Source organism: Rhinolophus sinicus, linkage group LG02 (assembly GCF_036562045.2).
Source record: "Rhinolophus sinicus isolate RSC01 linkage group LG02, ASM3656204v1, whole genome shotgun sequence".
Classification (NCBI taxonomy): Eukaryota; Metazoa; Chordata; class Mammalia; order Chiroptera; family Rhinolophidae; genus Rhinolophus; species Rhinolophus sinicus.
The window spans coordinates 178,705,259-178,722,065 of NC_133752.1; the positions used below are offsets into that span (position 1 = coordinate 178,705,259).

Consider the following 16,807-nt stretch of genomic DNA (forward strand, 5'->3'; position numbering starts at 1 on the left):
GTTTTGCCTTTCATTCCTTAATGATGTATTTTTAGAATCTAAAGGTCCAGCTTTAGAAGACCTCGATCCTGCTGATGTAATTCTGAGATATTAGACATATTGTTACAGTATCCAGGGACAGCATCTGTGTTACAGGATTACCTTTTCCATGTTGTGTTTCAACAATTTAATCAGTTAAGCCTACCTAGGCAGATTTGTTAATCTGTAATTACTATACATCTCTATCAAAATTTTATATTAGTAGTATATTGGTAGCTCAATAATATCCACCTTAATCTGTACTATTTCATATTTACAGTGAAAAGAAAGCCCCACACAACATACTGAAGATAGATTGGACTGAAAAAAAGGAAGGAAAGATAAAAAGATTATTTTTTTTTAAAGGAAAGAAATAAAAAGATAGATTGGACTGTTACTTCTTCTTCTTGGAGTGTGTACTGAAAATAAACACCTCTAAATTTTATTAGTGCATTAGGAGTTTAGCATTTAATAAAAAAGTTATGTATGTATTAATACTTCTCTTCCGGTCTTTTAATGGCAAGGATATTGGATTCCGACTCGACTCACTACATACCATCCTGCAACAGGAAGTCCTGTTACAAGAGGATGTGGAGTTAATTGAGCTACTTGATCCCAGTATCCTGTCTGCAGGGCAACCTCAACAACAGGAAAATGGACACCTTCCAACACTTCGCTCCCTGGCAACCCCTAATATTTGGTACTGTCCAAAAAACATCTATCCTTTGCTTACATACAGAGTATCAGCAGAGGAAATCCATCGTCGTGCTCTCCACTGCAAAGGCATTACAAACTTCCATACATTTTAGGATTGTAATTAATGTGATGACATACCACAGGTTTAAAAAAAAGTACCTTCCAGAAGTACATACTATTTAAAGTGAAACTGGAAAAAAAATCCAATTTGTTTATTATATACTTTCAACTCAGTATAATTAGTTCTGTGTTTAACAGCCCAATAAACAGGTATAACATGTGCCAAAAGAATTGCTCTTACCCGTAAATATACCTGTGTGCACGCAGGCCTAGCTAGTTCTTTATTTTTCTTTATAATTAATAGATTATATCATAATCACATTGTAGAGAAAACAAGGTTAGGAAGGGACATGGACATAAATGGTTACCTCTTGCTTTGTTGGCTGAGAAGAGATCCTAGTCTGATGATTCAAACTATCCTAAAACTTTTCGACCACTTCAAATATGTGGGTCTAATGAAGAAGTCCGAAGCCATCATCTGTTTAAGAAAAAAAGAATAGTAAGAAGTGATTATATATCCAGAACTGTTAATGTCCTCTTCCCGTTAAAGTTAGTCTATTAAATGAGTTAAATCAATGCTCAGACGGTTCAACTTATACAGGCAATTACATTCATTGCCCTTAGTATTCTGAATTTATCTGTCTTCCTGTTGCACTGACTTCTGCCTCATAGTGTAACAGACAGCAAAGTATGTTGTTTTCCAAATCTGTGTCACTCATACCATCTTGATGAAGTAAAGCATCTTATCCTTTCAAAATACAAGAACTTGAGCTGCTAGAAGGAACCATAGGTTTTAAGAATTTTACAACTTTCAAGTTTTCTTTAGCCACAAATGTGATTAAGCATACAAGTATCTGGTGAGATTTTGCTTTATGATATTACTAGCATTGTTTAAAAGTAACGAATTCCAAGAGAAATTAAGGCAGGAAAATATTTATTAAGAAGCATTCTTACATGTGATTTTCTTTGTAGTTTGACTGTAACTGTCTTCAGGTATTGTTGATGTTGTTTTTCAGACACACCTCCCTTGTGTTCACCTCTTTCTTATATATACACATTCTCATCAAAGCCTTCATTGCTTAAAAGATGTATTTTAATCTGTAGATTTGTAATGGTTAAAAAATTTCATAATTTAGTTAAAGCAGCATAAAAGTACAAAGCTTGTCCGTATTATGATCTACAATATATATTCCAAATTTGTAATGATGATTATTTAAAATTAGATGACTTTATTCAAAACAATTACTCATCAAGTATATGTTATTTCTAATTGGAAAAATCCTTATATTTTCTTGATATTATACATTGCTGTTCAAATGATTAAAGTCTGATTTTAGGGAAAAGGAATTTATACTATATTTGAATATTAAAGTATTTTAATATTAAAATTAGTAAAAATTATTTTTACCTTTAAATTTGTAAAATTGAATTTTTAAATCTATAATTTATTTTTAGGTTAAAGAATCCAAACCTAAAAAAGCAAAAAAAAAAAGGTCATTTCAGAAGGTACCTATTTCTTATGTCCTTTACCTAAACTTATTAGTTCAGATTTTAGTACCTAAGCACTAATGTCTGTTTGCTAGATATTTTTTAATTATTTCACATGAGTTTTTTAAACATCATATTTTTTAAGGCATGCGTTACAAAGAAGCTAGCATTTTATCTATTGTAGTAAACCTAAATTACTGGTAAAGTAACTCATCTTTCTCTAGTCTTATGGATATCATTTTCTTGGTTTCTGTGTTATAGGGATGTCTCAGTGCTGTTTGCCTTCATTAGTTTGCTCATTATGCTTCCCACTTGGTGGATTGTATCTTCCTGGCTGCTATGGGGAGTGATTCTATTTGTTTATCTGATCATAAGAGCTCTGAGATTATGGAGGACAGCCAAACTACAAGTAACCCTAAAAAAATACAATGTCCGTTTGGAAGATACAGCAACAAATAGTCGAGCTTTTACTAACCTTGTGAGAAAAGCGTTACGTCTCATTCAAGAAACTGAAGTCATTTCCAGAGGATTTACACTGTGAGTTCATTTTTCATGTTATTTTTAAATAATTCTTTTCTACTACATAGTTAAATTAGAATATTTATTATCTATTTTCATTTCTGTGTTGCATTTACAGAAAAAAGTAGGCTTCTCTTTAGTACTTATTAAAGTCAACTAACTGCTAAGTGAAGAAATAAATGTATTATATGCTAGGTTTAATATGTAGTATGATTCTGCTTATCTGCTTTGAGAAACCAAGTGCTTTGAGAATCATGATTATTTCTGTGTTACCATGTGATTATATGAGATTATAAATAGATTCTAACATTGAATTTACCATACAAAGTTACCCAGTAAATGCTTGTTCCCTTTATTGCCTGTCAGATGCTCTCTTTCCTCTGTTTAAATGTAGATATATCTGACATTCATTTTGAAAAATCTTGCCATGTATTAATAATACTTTTTTTATTCTTTTAAATTTTATCTTTTTATTTTTCAATTACAGTTGACATTAGTTGCAGGTGTACAACATGGTAATTAGATATTTATACAACTTAGAAAGTAATCACTGCAATAAGAATAATACTTTTTAGGTAAATGTTGGCTATTACGGCATTGATACTCTCACAATATCATGCAAATGGGAAATTAAATATTCACCAGTTTAGCTGTAATTGTATTAAGCTACAGGATAGACTATTTATTCTATTAATTAAGGGAAAGTTATATTTACTGAGCACCAATTATGTCCCATGTACTATCCTAGGTAATTTTGCATACAACTAAAGGCATACAATTATAAATGGAAGAGCAAATGTTCACATCCATTCCATCTGATGCTAAAGCCTGTTTCCAGCGCAAAGCTGCCTGCTAAACACTTAACAGATGACAGTTTTACTGTATTTAATAATTTATGTAACTTACGTAACCTTTGAAATCTATAGGTGGGAGAAAGTAAGTATATGGTGAAGAGTAATTATTGTTCTTAATTAGTTGTATCTGGAAAATCATGAAAAGGGGAAGTGGAGACTCTTTGGTAGTCACCATATCCTTCACTGCTCTGCTCTAGAATGTTACTGAAACAGTCTTAACATAAAAGCTGTATCTGAAAAATCATGCAACAGGGAAGTGGAAGAATCTCCAGTAGTCATTTCATTCTTCACTCTGTTGTGTTCCAGAACAGTATTTAAACAATTCTGAGACACAGGAGAGATTTTATTACGTCTCTTTCTGCTCAATTGAAAATGTAACAGTCCTCACTGTCTCTTAATTTTTGTCCTTCCATTGTAGTTAAATTCCACTTCTTGATGATAGAGCTTAGCAAATATTAAGTTGTTTGAATGACAAGTTTTAAAAGTTAAAAATCAAGCCAAGAATCTGAAAGAGCTGCATTTCATTCTTGACTTGCACAGTAGTTTATTGAGAGGACTGACTGGTTAAGTAAAGTGGCTACATGTCCAGTTAATGCTCAGGCACGTTGGAGGATTCTGTGCCTTTTATCATTGTCCAGCTTTTACGCATGAATAGGCATAAAGAGCGAAAGTGGGCTGCATAGACATGACTTACCTCGATTATGACTTCTGTCTGCTCAGATGCAGACAGGCAGAAGAAATGTTGGAACAAATTGCGCTTTACTTGTCATCTAACAGAATTGATTGGAAAAAAAATTATGAGGAATAATAAATCTTGAGTCATAATATTTTTAGTTTTTAAAACTTATTTAGTAAATAGAAGAGAGCACAAACAACAGCCATATGTTGAAAATGTGAGTGCTGTTTCCTTCTGCCTCAATTTGTCCTCTCTAGCAAATAATTTAACCTTTCTTTGCCTCATTCCCTTATTTTAAAATAAGCCTATCAGTCATTGTTTATTGTTTTTTTAATAGATTTTTAATGCCTGGATGTATTTTAAAATAGATTGGCTTATCATTTTTAAAGTTTTGTGTTTGATGTCTTGTTTTACAAATTTGTGGTTATAGTGTAAAAATTATAAATTCCAATATTTTGTTTTGCTATTGGGAGAGGTTACTGGTTAGGTGAAAAAAACTATTATCTGATAACTATGTAATATTTAATCATTTGTAGTTTGATTATATGTCATTGTTGTAAATAGGTATTCCCCATTTATCTTTTGGAATGTGCTTCCTCTTCAACAGTTTTGAGAGTAGCTACGCTACTACATAGTAACCCTTACTTTGCCTTTCTACTCGCATTCCCCTGTTGGCCACTGGTCCTGTTATCTTTCTGCATCCCCTACTTCATTTTGAGTAGGTAAGTGCCAGTGGCAGCAGGTGGGTAAGTCATTTTACCCTACTTTTATGAATGTACAGAATGCATTTCTGTACAGTATTTGATTGTTCTGTACAAGTGACCAAAAATATGACTGATGAACATATGTAAACGCATATTAAGAAATGTGAAAGTGTTTATAATTAAGGCTTTCATATTTACTGTACATACAGGTTTTGAAAAATAAATGTAAAGTAGTACCACTTTAGTATATTTTACCAAGTAGAGAATCTATATAAAAAAGTTGCAATTTCTTACATAAATATTCCTACATTTTTACTATATTTCAGCTAAAATTCTTTATTTCCCCATATATGAGGAAGCCTTTACTCTGGGATTTTAATTTTTCATTTGCTTTTTTTCCTGGTGGCTATATATGTAAAAGGGATTGGCTATTTATGAGTTGGGATATTTATAATCACTTTCTAATGAAAATCATGGAAAAGGAATTTTTTTCTAAGTTTAATAGAATTGTGGATTTAGGAAACAAAAACTTTAGGACACCTGTACAGTTGTATCACATTTTACTTTTCAAGTTTGCTTGACAGGGTCAGTGCTGCTTGCCCATTTAATAAAGCTGGACAGCATCCCAGTCAGCATCTCCTCGGGCTTCGGAAAGCTGTCTACAGAACTGTAAGAGCCAACTTTCAAGCAGCAAGGCTCGCAACCCTATATATGCTGAAAAAATATCCTTTTATGTCAATATGCAAGAATAAGCAATATTTCCATAGTCCTGAATATAGATATTATAGTTGCATCCTGTAAAAGTTAACTATGAACTGTGATTGCCTCTTGTGAAGCTAATTTCCATTATCACTTCTATTTTAAAACTGGAAATGCATTCCTCGGGGAATGACAATAACAGACAGGAAGATAGTTCTTCTGCTTTCATGTGGCTTATCTTAACAAGTAAAAAATTTGAAGTCCCTCCCTTTACTGGTCCAAAGAATAAAGTCAAAAGAACTTGACTTTGCTAACTCTGACTTTTTTTTTCAATTACTGAATGTGGTAAATTTGTGTCATGACATGGAAATAAACTAGCAACAGGAAATCCTTCCCCTTTCAAAAAATAGAGGCTCTTGAGTCAGATCATCTATGTTTAAATTTTGGCTGTATCAGTTACTGCGTAGGTAACTTTAAGCAAGTTTCTTAACTCTTTCTATCTCACTTTATTCATTTTTAAAATGGCAGCAATAACTTAATCTGTTTTTTTGTTGAGATCAAATAGATTAGTGCATATAACGTGCTTAGACAGTGTCTGGCTTATAATAAGTAGTCAAAGACTTATGACAAATAAATTGACAACTTAAATTTTCTAAATCAGAAAATTAGTCTTGTTAGTCAGGAAATAAAAGTACATAAGATCTTTATTTTAGTTAAGATTAATAAGTGAATTATGAGTAAATGGAATGCAAAGACTACACCTGTAATAAAATAAAATATATTACATAATGCTGAAAGTTTATAGAGTGCTTTATATTCTATCATTATCTTATATAAACCTTTCCAGCTAAATTTTCTTATATTCCACTTTATGAGAAAACTACAATCTCCATTTGTTGTGATTTGCTCAGTGTTACACAACTAGTAAGAGGTAAAATTGTGTCTTGACTGTAGGACTTATATAAAACCTTTTCTTTCTATATATACATGTATGTATGTATATGTATATTTACTATACTGTACTACCTCTTTGGAAATTGAGAGAAAGCATTTCAATTTTAGTCAAGAATTGGTCCATTTAGTTCACCCAGGCCTAAATAAATACATGCCTGTTACGGGCTAGGAAGACAGAGAGAAAACTTTGTACTATTTACTTCTAAGGATTTTTTAAGTGTAGTCAATACATAAGCCAGTGTTCATAACACAGTGTGAGTGCCCAGTTTGCCTTCCAACATAGGAAGACAGTCTGCTTGGCCTGTGGGGTCAGAGAAGGCTTTCAGTGAAGTGACACCTGAGTTTACCCCAAGGAATGAGTGGGAGTCGGCCTGAGGATGTAAGAGTCTGCATTACAAGTAGAAGGAGGCAAAGATACTGAAAGAACTAATGACAGCGTGGCATGTGAACTGCAAGTAGTTATTCATTCAGTGAATATTTATTGAGTATAAGCTCAGTGCCAAGCAATATGCTGCTCACTAGACATACAGTGGTAAACTTAATAGACATGCTTCCTGCCTCAGGGAGCTTATAGTTTAGTGAGGGGCGGCGAACAAAGAGGGGTAGCCGAACAAAGACCTCACATTGCATGAGTTCCCTGTGCCAGTCACTTATCTAGACACTGGGGACCTAGCAATGAACAAGACAGACAACATCCTTGTTCTCATGGAGCTTGCCTTCTAGTGGATGAGGTAATGAAAAGAAAGTGGACAGACAAGATTTTCAGATATTTGCTATAAAAGAAAAAAATAACCCCAGGGGAATAAGATAGAGAGTGCTTGGTAAGTTGCTGCTTTTGATTGAATGGTAGGGGTAGGCCTCTCTGAGGAGCTGACATTTAAACTGCTATCGAATGAGGAGCAAGATCGAGTTTCAGTTGTTCGATGGACCAGCCAGTATAAAGATCTGGTGGCAGGAGTGAATTCAGCATGATGGGAGTACAGAAATAACACCAACATGCCTGGAGCACAGTAAGCTGGGAGGTGAAGTGAGGTGAGATGAAGAGGTAGGCAAGGGCCAGGTCAAATTCTCTATATAAGAAACCTTAAGGAATTAGAATTGGAAAGAAGCCACCAACTATTTCTTTGAAAAGACCAGTAAGATACATAAACCCTCGCATGCCTGAGTGTCATATAAAACTAGTAGTAACAGACCTATAACCATAGATGTAGAAGAAATTTAAATAATTATATGGGGCTGGTATATACAACTTTGAAAATGTAGGGGGAGATGGATTATTTCTTATCAAAAATCTCTAAAACTGACCTAAAAAGAATTTTAAAAACCGAAGGGTTTAGAGGTGATTTTAAAAAAAGCAAAAAAAAAAACACTCCATTTAAAAAAGAAAGCACCTGGTTATATGTAAACAAGGGAAAATATGCATCTATAAAAAATGATAACGTTCTTGATGCATTACTGTGGAATGATCTCCAAGTTATATCATTAAATGAAAAACAAAGCCAAGTGCAGAGAGCAGTATTTATACTACCTTATATTACCCTTCCATTTGTGTGTAGCCAGGATTGTGTATATGTGTGTATGAGGGGATACATGTGTGTGTGTCTATATATATAAAACCCCATATACATACACATTTATGTTTGTACTTGCTTTTATGTATGTATACATAAACTATCTGAAGGATACAGAAGATACTGGTAACGGTGGCTTTTGCCTTTAGGTAGAGGAACTAGGTGGCTAAGGGACGGGTAGGAAGCAGTTTTTACTGTATTCCTTAATACCTTATGAATTTTAAATCCTGTGAGTATATTACTTATTCAAAAATTAAATGAATAAAAAAATGTAACTACCAGGTCCAGATGGTTTTATAGTTTTTTTGGAAAAACTATTTCAGACCATAGAAAAGGTTAGAAAACCTCCCCTACATCTTTTATTTATGATGATAACTATATAATCTCAATACCAAAACATGATGTATATTACAAAGAAAAACTATAGACCAGTCTCATAAATGGAGATACAAAATATTTAAACAGAATATTTATAGATTCAATCTGACACTATATCAAAAGATTATTATAACATGACCAAATAGGAATATGGTAGAAATCTAAGAATAGTTGAATATCAAGAATTATATGGATATAATTCTTTAAAAAAACAAACAATTAAAGGGGGGAAATCACATAGTAATATTGATAGTAGCCCATGAGGAAGAGGAAATCAGAACCAGAACTGGGTCAAACAGAACTGGGTTTATCTAGGGCAAACAACGTAGATAGATAGAGCAGGCTGTTACTTATATCAGTAGTTCTGTATTTTCAGATGATGGCCCGCTAATGATGCCCTGCAGTATGCAGGGTGGGCGGAAAAGCGAAATACATACTGCGGGTGGTAAGGGCTGAGCCAGGAAACAATAAAGCGCACAATACAGTTTCAAAAGATAGTTGTCAAAAGTAACTAAATTGGCCCTTTAGCACTTATAAAAAACTGAAGTTTTAATTGTTTAGATATAAAAATATTGACAAGTATTTGTAAGATATCTGAATATGTTAATGTATTGGATTTTAAGGTTAGTTTCTTTTAAAGTGATGTCAATCTCCTCTAGTCAAAATTCAGAATAAAGATTAGAAAAGACAACTTTGGCCAGTTTTACTGTGCCCATTATTAAGCTTTAATGCAGAGGCTTTGTTGATTGCCTTAACCTAATTTAACCTACCCCCTGAACTCTGAGAGTGACAATGTAACCAACTACATCTGTGTGGTGCCTTTTAAGGAGCTGGGGCTGGGACTTAGTGAAGAGCAGATTTCTGAAGAGGAAGCGCATAACCTGACTGATGGCTTCAGCCTGCCTGCACTGAAGGTAAGCCATTTGTGGAAGGGAAGGAAGGGCTAAGAGAAGGTAGATGGACTTGGATAGTGCCTGTACTTTCTGACCATAAACGGTGCACCGTAAATTCACCTGCCATTGTTTGGTGCCTTCCATCACTGTGATAGCCTTACTGATGTTTGTGAAGCTGCCTTTAAAAGCGGAGAGCATCATAAAGATTGGATAAGAAGATACTTACAGTTTGATATTAAAATACTTAAAATTCTTAGAGTTTAGAGATAAGTGAGTTTACTCTAATAGGAAACTAATATGAGTGATTTTATTTACTAGCCAGGTTTCAACAAACATGGGTGAAGAACTTACAAGATCTACATCTTCCTTTGGAAAATCTTTAAAATTCTTGTTCAGAACAAGAATTTTTTCATACATTAATAGCCACAGAAAAGAATATATTTGACTACATAAGAATTAAACTTCTAAACTTCAAGTGCTACATACTTTAAATGTAAACAGGCTCAGGAAAATATGCAATTATTTATAACAAAGCGTTTGAATTCTTTCTATGTAAAGAGCACTAAGGTATGTAAAACCTACAGAAGATAGATGCGTGAACTGCCAGTTCACAAAAGAATAGGAATGACCAATGACTGATAAAACTTTCAAACTTATTAGTAATAAAAGAAATGCAAATAAAAATAATAAGTAAACATTTCGCCAAGGATATTGAAAGTGGATATTATCAATGAAGATTCAGAGAGACCTCACACACTAGTGAAAATATAAACTGCTTCACTATAACAGTGAATACCAGTCAGTATTCACAAAGTTGTGTCCCCTTTACTGCAGCAATTTTAAGCTTACAGATCCATCCCCTCAAGTAACCAAAGATATACTCATACTCAAAGTATGCTCATGATACTACGGCAGCAAATAAAAGGTCAGTAATAATGAGATTGGTGATGATTTATGGTACATTCATTTAGTAAACTGTTTTGGAATTAGTAGTAGGAAAAAAATAAAACTAAAACAAAAGTGAGAGCATATTATAAAAACAAGTGTGTGCACTAAGATTCCAGTAGTATTTTTGATATCTTTAAATTTCTTTTCAGTATTTAGCAAACTGCACTTAGATATTTCTTTGTTTCTAGTCTTTAAAACTTCACTTGATACCATGAAAATCAGTACAAGTGTAGTTGACAGCATATTTATCAAGATCCATTTTGTTTTGAGACTGTATAAACTGTAATGTCTTTAAAATTTTCAGATCCACATAAATGTTTTGATTCTCTTGTTTGTTTATTTCTCTTTCCTATTACTTGAAATTTGCCTTGGCTTATTCTTACCCTCATTCTAACCCATCTCAATAAATGGCAACACACAACTTCTTAAGCTAGAAACCTAGGTACCATCCATCTTACCCTCTTTTTACCCCTCACATCCAGTCTGTCAGATTTTTGTATCAGTTCTACGTTCAAAATATATTTTAAACTCATTTACTTTTTTTCCATGACCTTTCCTACCATCCTGGTCCTAGCTGCCATCATCTCTTGCCTAAGCTACAATTATTTTCTTATAGGTTTCCTTGGTTCCCTAAGTTGTTGCAGAATGCAGTTTAACTTACAAAGAACCTTAGAAATGATACATGCTTTGAATCAGTAATTCCACTTCTGCAAATCCTTCTTAAGGCAATGACTCCAAATATAGTAAAGCTTTATGTATCGGGTTGCTTATTACCTTTGTTTATAATGAAAAATAGAACACAGCCTAATGTGCAGCAATAAAGGAATGGTTGATGAATTATGGTAAATCCACTTGGTGAACCATTGTGTAGCAGCTACCGTACAACTTGCTTGTGAAGATTTTATAAATACTTGGAGAAATGTCTGTTAAAAGCAGTGAAACAATCAGGATACATAAATGCATATACAGTATAGCCACAATTCTGTTTTGAAAAAAAGACTGGAAGAAAATACCAAGATACTGATAGCTACTCTTTAGGGTGGTAGCAGTGTAGATAAGTAATTCCATTTACTTCCAGATTCAATACCATGACCATGCTTTACTCTGTAATGGGAAAAGTTATTTTCAAAGGACAATTTGAGAGATTCTTAATGAAGAAAAAGCAGGGACTTTGGAATTGAGCAGAACTAGGCTTTAATTTTTAGCCCTGACACTGACTAGCCATTTGACCTTGAATAAGTTATTCTTTGAACTTACCTCATCTGTAAAAAGGGGTTACCATACCTGCCCTCAAGGTGTTAGATTAAATGAGAAGACATACAAAAGACCTACAGCAGGGCTTGTCGTATAATGAGTACCAAAAGTGGTAATAGCTATTATTCTTGAAGAAGGATTTGGAGAAAATTATGGTCCAATTTCTTCATTTCCCTTTAAAATTATTTTTTGTTTACTCATCAAGATTTCTCAGTGATTTCCCTATTTCTTTATGCTTTTGATATACTGTTTTAAAAGCTTGTTAGATCCTGAATTTTATTTTCTGCTTAAGTATAGGCAGCAAAGAGAGAAAGTAAAGCCCCTGGAGTCAGATTTTGCAGGTTTGACTCCAGCTCCATCACTTAACTGCTGATGGGGTCTCAAGTAAATCATTGTTTCTGTGTCTATAAAAATGGGATAATTATAATGCTTACCTCCAAAGGATTAAATATTTGCTAGTCCAATGCCTGGGACAGAGCAAGTGATAATAAAAGTTAGCAGATTTTTAAAATTGCATCTTACGTGACCCACTCTAAAATGTGAGGCTTGTTCTGTTTTCTCCCCACCCCTGCTGCTGGTTGTAGCTGGATCCTTTGCTTACCCATGTTGTTTTACAAATCAGACTAACTTGAGTATTTTGATTTTTTGCTTTATTTTGACATATAACTAATCTATAATCAGACTTGATGATTGTGTTGCATTGTTACCAGGAATGTCAGCCTTTGAAAGAAGCCTTGAGATCAGTAGTTTCTAAATTGCTGAAAACCCCTGTGATATCCAAAAACTGTGGTTTGTCCCCTTGTACATTTGCCATTGTACCCAGAAAAAATATTTTAAAATGGATTTTGTAAGTTAAATTTTAAAAGAAAATTTTCTCTCAAATGAGTGACATTAATTAAATATATTTTTTTAATGTAGAGAAAGATGGTTTACAAGTAAATCAGAGCCTTTTGTTTTCCTTTATAATCTTCATTGTCCCATAAAGAAAATACATTTTGGACTTATTTTTATTGTTCCTATATCTTCCCTCAGGAAAACTTAGGAGAGCGACTATCCTGAGAAGACATATATAAAATATTTAGGACAGAGTTCTTATTCCTCTTTTTTCTTTGTTTAAAATTTTAACTAGTTTTTAAAATTATTATAAAGTAATATGTTTCCTGCTTAAACAAAGTAAGTCCACAATTTGTAAAAATGCTGTACATCAAAGTTTCCTATTTGCCCCTAAATGATGTTACCCCCTAATCTAGAGCAGCTTCTCTATCAAAAGAACAAACAAACAAAAATGTGTATTTTTGAGTTTGGGTTTGATTGGGTAATGTGGTAGTGATTAAATAATAAATTCATCTTTTTTAAAGTGGCAATAGCTATGCCAACATGATTCTTTTGATGGCTGTGGCCCAAAACTCTGGAATCATCCTTGATACCACTTTTTCTTTCATTAAAAAATCCATCAAGAGATTCTCGGTTCTACTACTTTCACAATATATCCAGTCTGACCACTGCTCACCTCTTACCACTAACCCCTGTGGTCCAAGCTACCGTTGACTCCCACCTGGGTTATCACAGTAACCTAACTGTTCTTCACTTCTACTCTCACCTCCCTGTCGTCTCAACACAGCAGCCAGAATGAGCCCAGTAAAGCACAACTCAGATCTTACACCTGCAGCGCAGAACCCTTCAGTGGCTCCCACTGCTCTTAGAGGAAAAGCCAGAGGTACTTCGGTGACTTCACCACTTACGACACCTCCCCCACCCCCTCGCTTACTGTCAGCCACATGGACCTTCTTGTTCCTCAGATGTGGCAGATACACTCCTACTACAAAACTTTGCAATTGAAGCTCCAGCTCCCTTGACCGCTCTCCCCTGATGATAGTCTCCTGGCTCAATTCCTTTAGATTACAGTTCTTTTAGAGACTTCCTGGCCACGCCATCCTCCCTGGCCCCATGCATACCCACATAAACACATACTCACTATTCCTCTTCTCTGCTGTACTTTTCCCCATAGTCCATCAGACAAGAAACTGTCTTTTTCTTGTTATTATCTAGTACCCCTCTACTTAATCTAAGCTCCATCAGGTTGGGGTTTTGTTTTGTGTTTTGTTTTTTCCACTACTGTATTATCAGCACCTAGAACTCTGCCAGGCACATCATAGGTGCTCAAGAAATATTTGTTGAATGAACAAATAAAAGAATAAATAAAGTCATTGTAGTCACGAAATTTAAGATTTATGAGGTAAGCTTGTTTATATTCAAGAATTCCTAAATAAGGATGTCTTTGGCCTTGTTCATTTTTAAAAAGTACATCAATGGTGAAATAAGTTTACATTAAATTATCTTAATTCATTATTTGCATAATTTTAAAATTCATTTACTAAAACAGTCTAAATAATGTCCATTTTCCTGGTTATGAAAAACTGGAATCTAATTTGGTTCAGTCTTCTTTGTTGTCTGCTAACTCCTGTTCATATTAGATTGTTTCCTCGTGTGTGTGTGTGTGTGTGTGTGTGTGTGTGTGTGTGTGTGTTTGCTTTGAAGATATTGTCCTTTGGGGGGGGGGTTAAAAAAGGGCTTGTTTAATTAAATACAAGGATGAGGCCAGGCAAGGCGGGGGGGTGGGCACCTCCCCAAAGCACGAGTCCCTTGAAGATACTGTCCTCTTGAACAGGACTGTATCTGGAAAATGCTTTGCTGCCTGGATTCAGGGTGTATCTCAGGAATGGGTTTTGTAGTTTCTCGTGCCAGACATCTCTAGGCATGAACACTCCGGAACTGATTTTTATGCTATTTCTTGATCCATCAATAACTCATTTCTTTGGACTTACATAGGTCCATATTCCTACTGTCTTCTCCTCTGGGTTCATTTTTAAATAATTCATCCACATTCACTCCTAATAGAGTGTCTCATTCCGTCAACACTTCCTTGCTAGGGTAGAACTGTACTAAATCATATACTGGTATTTCCTACTATGTTGGGATCAGAAGTTCCCATGTGCCATGACTACATAATTTGATATAAAATGCGTGGCTAATAGAGCTAGTTCAAGCTCAGCTCTATTCATTACTTAGGATAAAGTGGAAAATGTAAACCAGAAGTTAAATTTCTGTTGGCCAATATTTTTCATTGATCTAGTCCTTTTTTCTTTTTTTTTTTTTTTTTAGGTTTTATTCCAACTCTGGGTGGCACAGAGTTCAGAGTTCTTCCGACGGTTAGCCCTATTACTTTCTACAGTGAATGCACCTCCCGGACCCTTACTTACTCCAGCACTTCTGCCTCACCGTATTTTATCCGATGTGACTCAGGGTCTGCCTCATGCTCATGCTGCCTGCTTGGACGAGCTTAAGCGCAGCTATGAGTTCTATCGGTACTTTGAAACTCAGCACCAGTCAGTACCCCAGCGTTTATCCAAAACGCAACAGAAGTCAAGAGAACTGAATAACGTTCACACAGCAGTACGCAGCTTGCAGCTCCATCTGAAAGCATTACTGAATGAGTAAGTTCAGAAGCCATGTAAGGAAATGCCCCCATGATTAGCAAGCTTCATTCTTGTGCCAGTGTGGTTGTTGGCTTGTGTCCTAGCTAGAGAGAAGCAGCAAAACAGGCATGCAGAGTGAAGGATGGTTTATAGCTACGAAGGTAGCAGAGAAATAACAATTTGTAAGAACTATAATTTGGGGGAGTTATTTATAGTTTTACTTTTCCTGATCTCAACAGAAAACCTAGGCTGATAGGACAAAAGCAGATGTTTATTCTATTTGCAAGCTGCAATGGAGAAATGTAGGAAGAATGAGCTTGTTCTAACTCTCTTTAAGTAGGTGCTTAAACTGCAACCTGCAATCTAAGAGAAACATCTGCCAGCATTGGAACAGGAAATTCTAAGAGGTATTATTATATAGAGTTGAAGAATAATATATTGCTATTTTTCTAAATAAGTTATAGCAGATGTGGACTTTTTTCTGTAACATAGGATAAGGTTTTTGGCCCAAGTTGAATAGTAAAATGTAAGGTCCATTGTTTATATTGTTGATCTTCTACTTTGCATGATACTGTTGGTCCTCTGCCTCGGTAAAATCTAGCGTCCCGTCATTCCAGTGAGATTTGCCTGTAACAGACACTCGTAGTGGAGGACTGGATCTAATGGTTGGGTTCTTGCTGTGCTGGTAATCAGGTAGGTCATAGGAATTTAATGAGTTGATAAGACTGTAGTTTATCTACTTGACGCTGGATGCCAGGCAAGAAGTAGAAGGGAGAGGGCAACAATCAATTTTGTAAGATTTAAAAAAAAAAAAATGGGTCCAAAGGACTTGAAGTCTCAGTAAAATCAAAAGGCTAGTAGTTTATTGGAGTGAAGAAGGATGTGTTGTGCAAGGATAGGAAATTAAGATCATAAAGACATTTTGAGAAGATACAAGTTTTTGCCCATCAGTTCAAGGGCTGACATAGGTATATAAGGCTGGTGTAAAGGTGAGGGCAAAGGAAGAAATTAAGAAACTATAAGGCAAGGATGTTCCAGTGGTCAGTAGCTGCTTCTAAGAAAGCAGGTGAACGCTTACCTGACTCAGCCCTGTTGCCCACAAGAATGTGGGAGGTAAGGCAGTCTCTACTTGAGTGGGCGGCAAAGGTTCGATCATCATCAGAGGAGAACCAGACTCCAGTGGCACAGTTTATTAGGCAAAGCCAGAATCTCTAAAGAATTAACTTTTGGCAATAGAATAAGAAATGTCCAGAGCATAATTGGAATACATTAGAATGAGGGAAGGTGGCTCAGACAAGGGAGAGGGCTACACTGGATGGACATGAAAATGAAAAAGCGGAGCTTTGTGCCTTGGGCAGGGATTGTGGATTATGATGGGATGTTTCCTGTTCCAAAATGAAATATACTAAACATCACCTTTTAAAATACCTTAACTAGGGAGTATACCAGTCACTAACCATTATATCTGATTTGCTCTAGAGCACTGCCACACACAACTTTTAAAAGTGTTACCTAAAAAATTGTTTTGCGTTTCACTCCTATCCCTAGCTTGGCCCCTTTGCTGTTCCCTCTTGCCTAACTAGGGCATTAACCCTTTAACTGTTCTTCCCGCCTCCAAA

General features: G+C 35.0%; 1 protein-coding gene across 13 annotated transcripts in view; it reads left to right on the forward strand.

The window, feature by feature from the left end:
• The window catches only part of VEZT (vezatin, adherens junctions transmembrane protein), a 66,037-nt gene that overhangs the window by 31,009 nt on the left and 18,221 nt on the right, over positions 1–16,807 (forward strand). For 7 of the 13 annotated variants that reach the window (XM_019732163.2, XM_074326165.1, XM_074326166.1 and 4 more), the window contains 5 exons: positions 543–718; positions 2,524–2,799; positions 5,600–5,737; positions 9,384–9,531; positions 14,875–15,206. In XM_019732163.2, coding sequence (XP_019587722.2) covers positions 543–718; positions 2,524–2,799; positions 5,600–5,737; positions 9,384–9,531; positions 14,875–15,206 — 1,070 coding nt within the window. Of the gene's footprint in view, positions 1–542; positions 719–2,523; positions 2,800–5,587; positions 5,738–9,383; positions 9,532–14,874; positions 15,207–16,807 lie in introns of all 13 variants that reach the window. The other 6 variants (XM_019732159.2, XM_019732161.2, XM_019732160.2 and 3 more) reach the window with 1 other exon arrangement.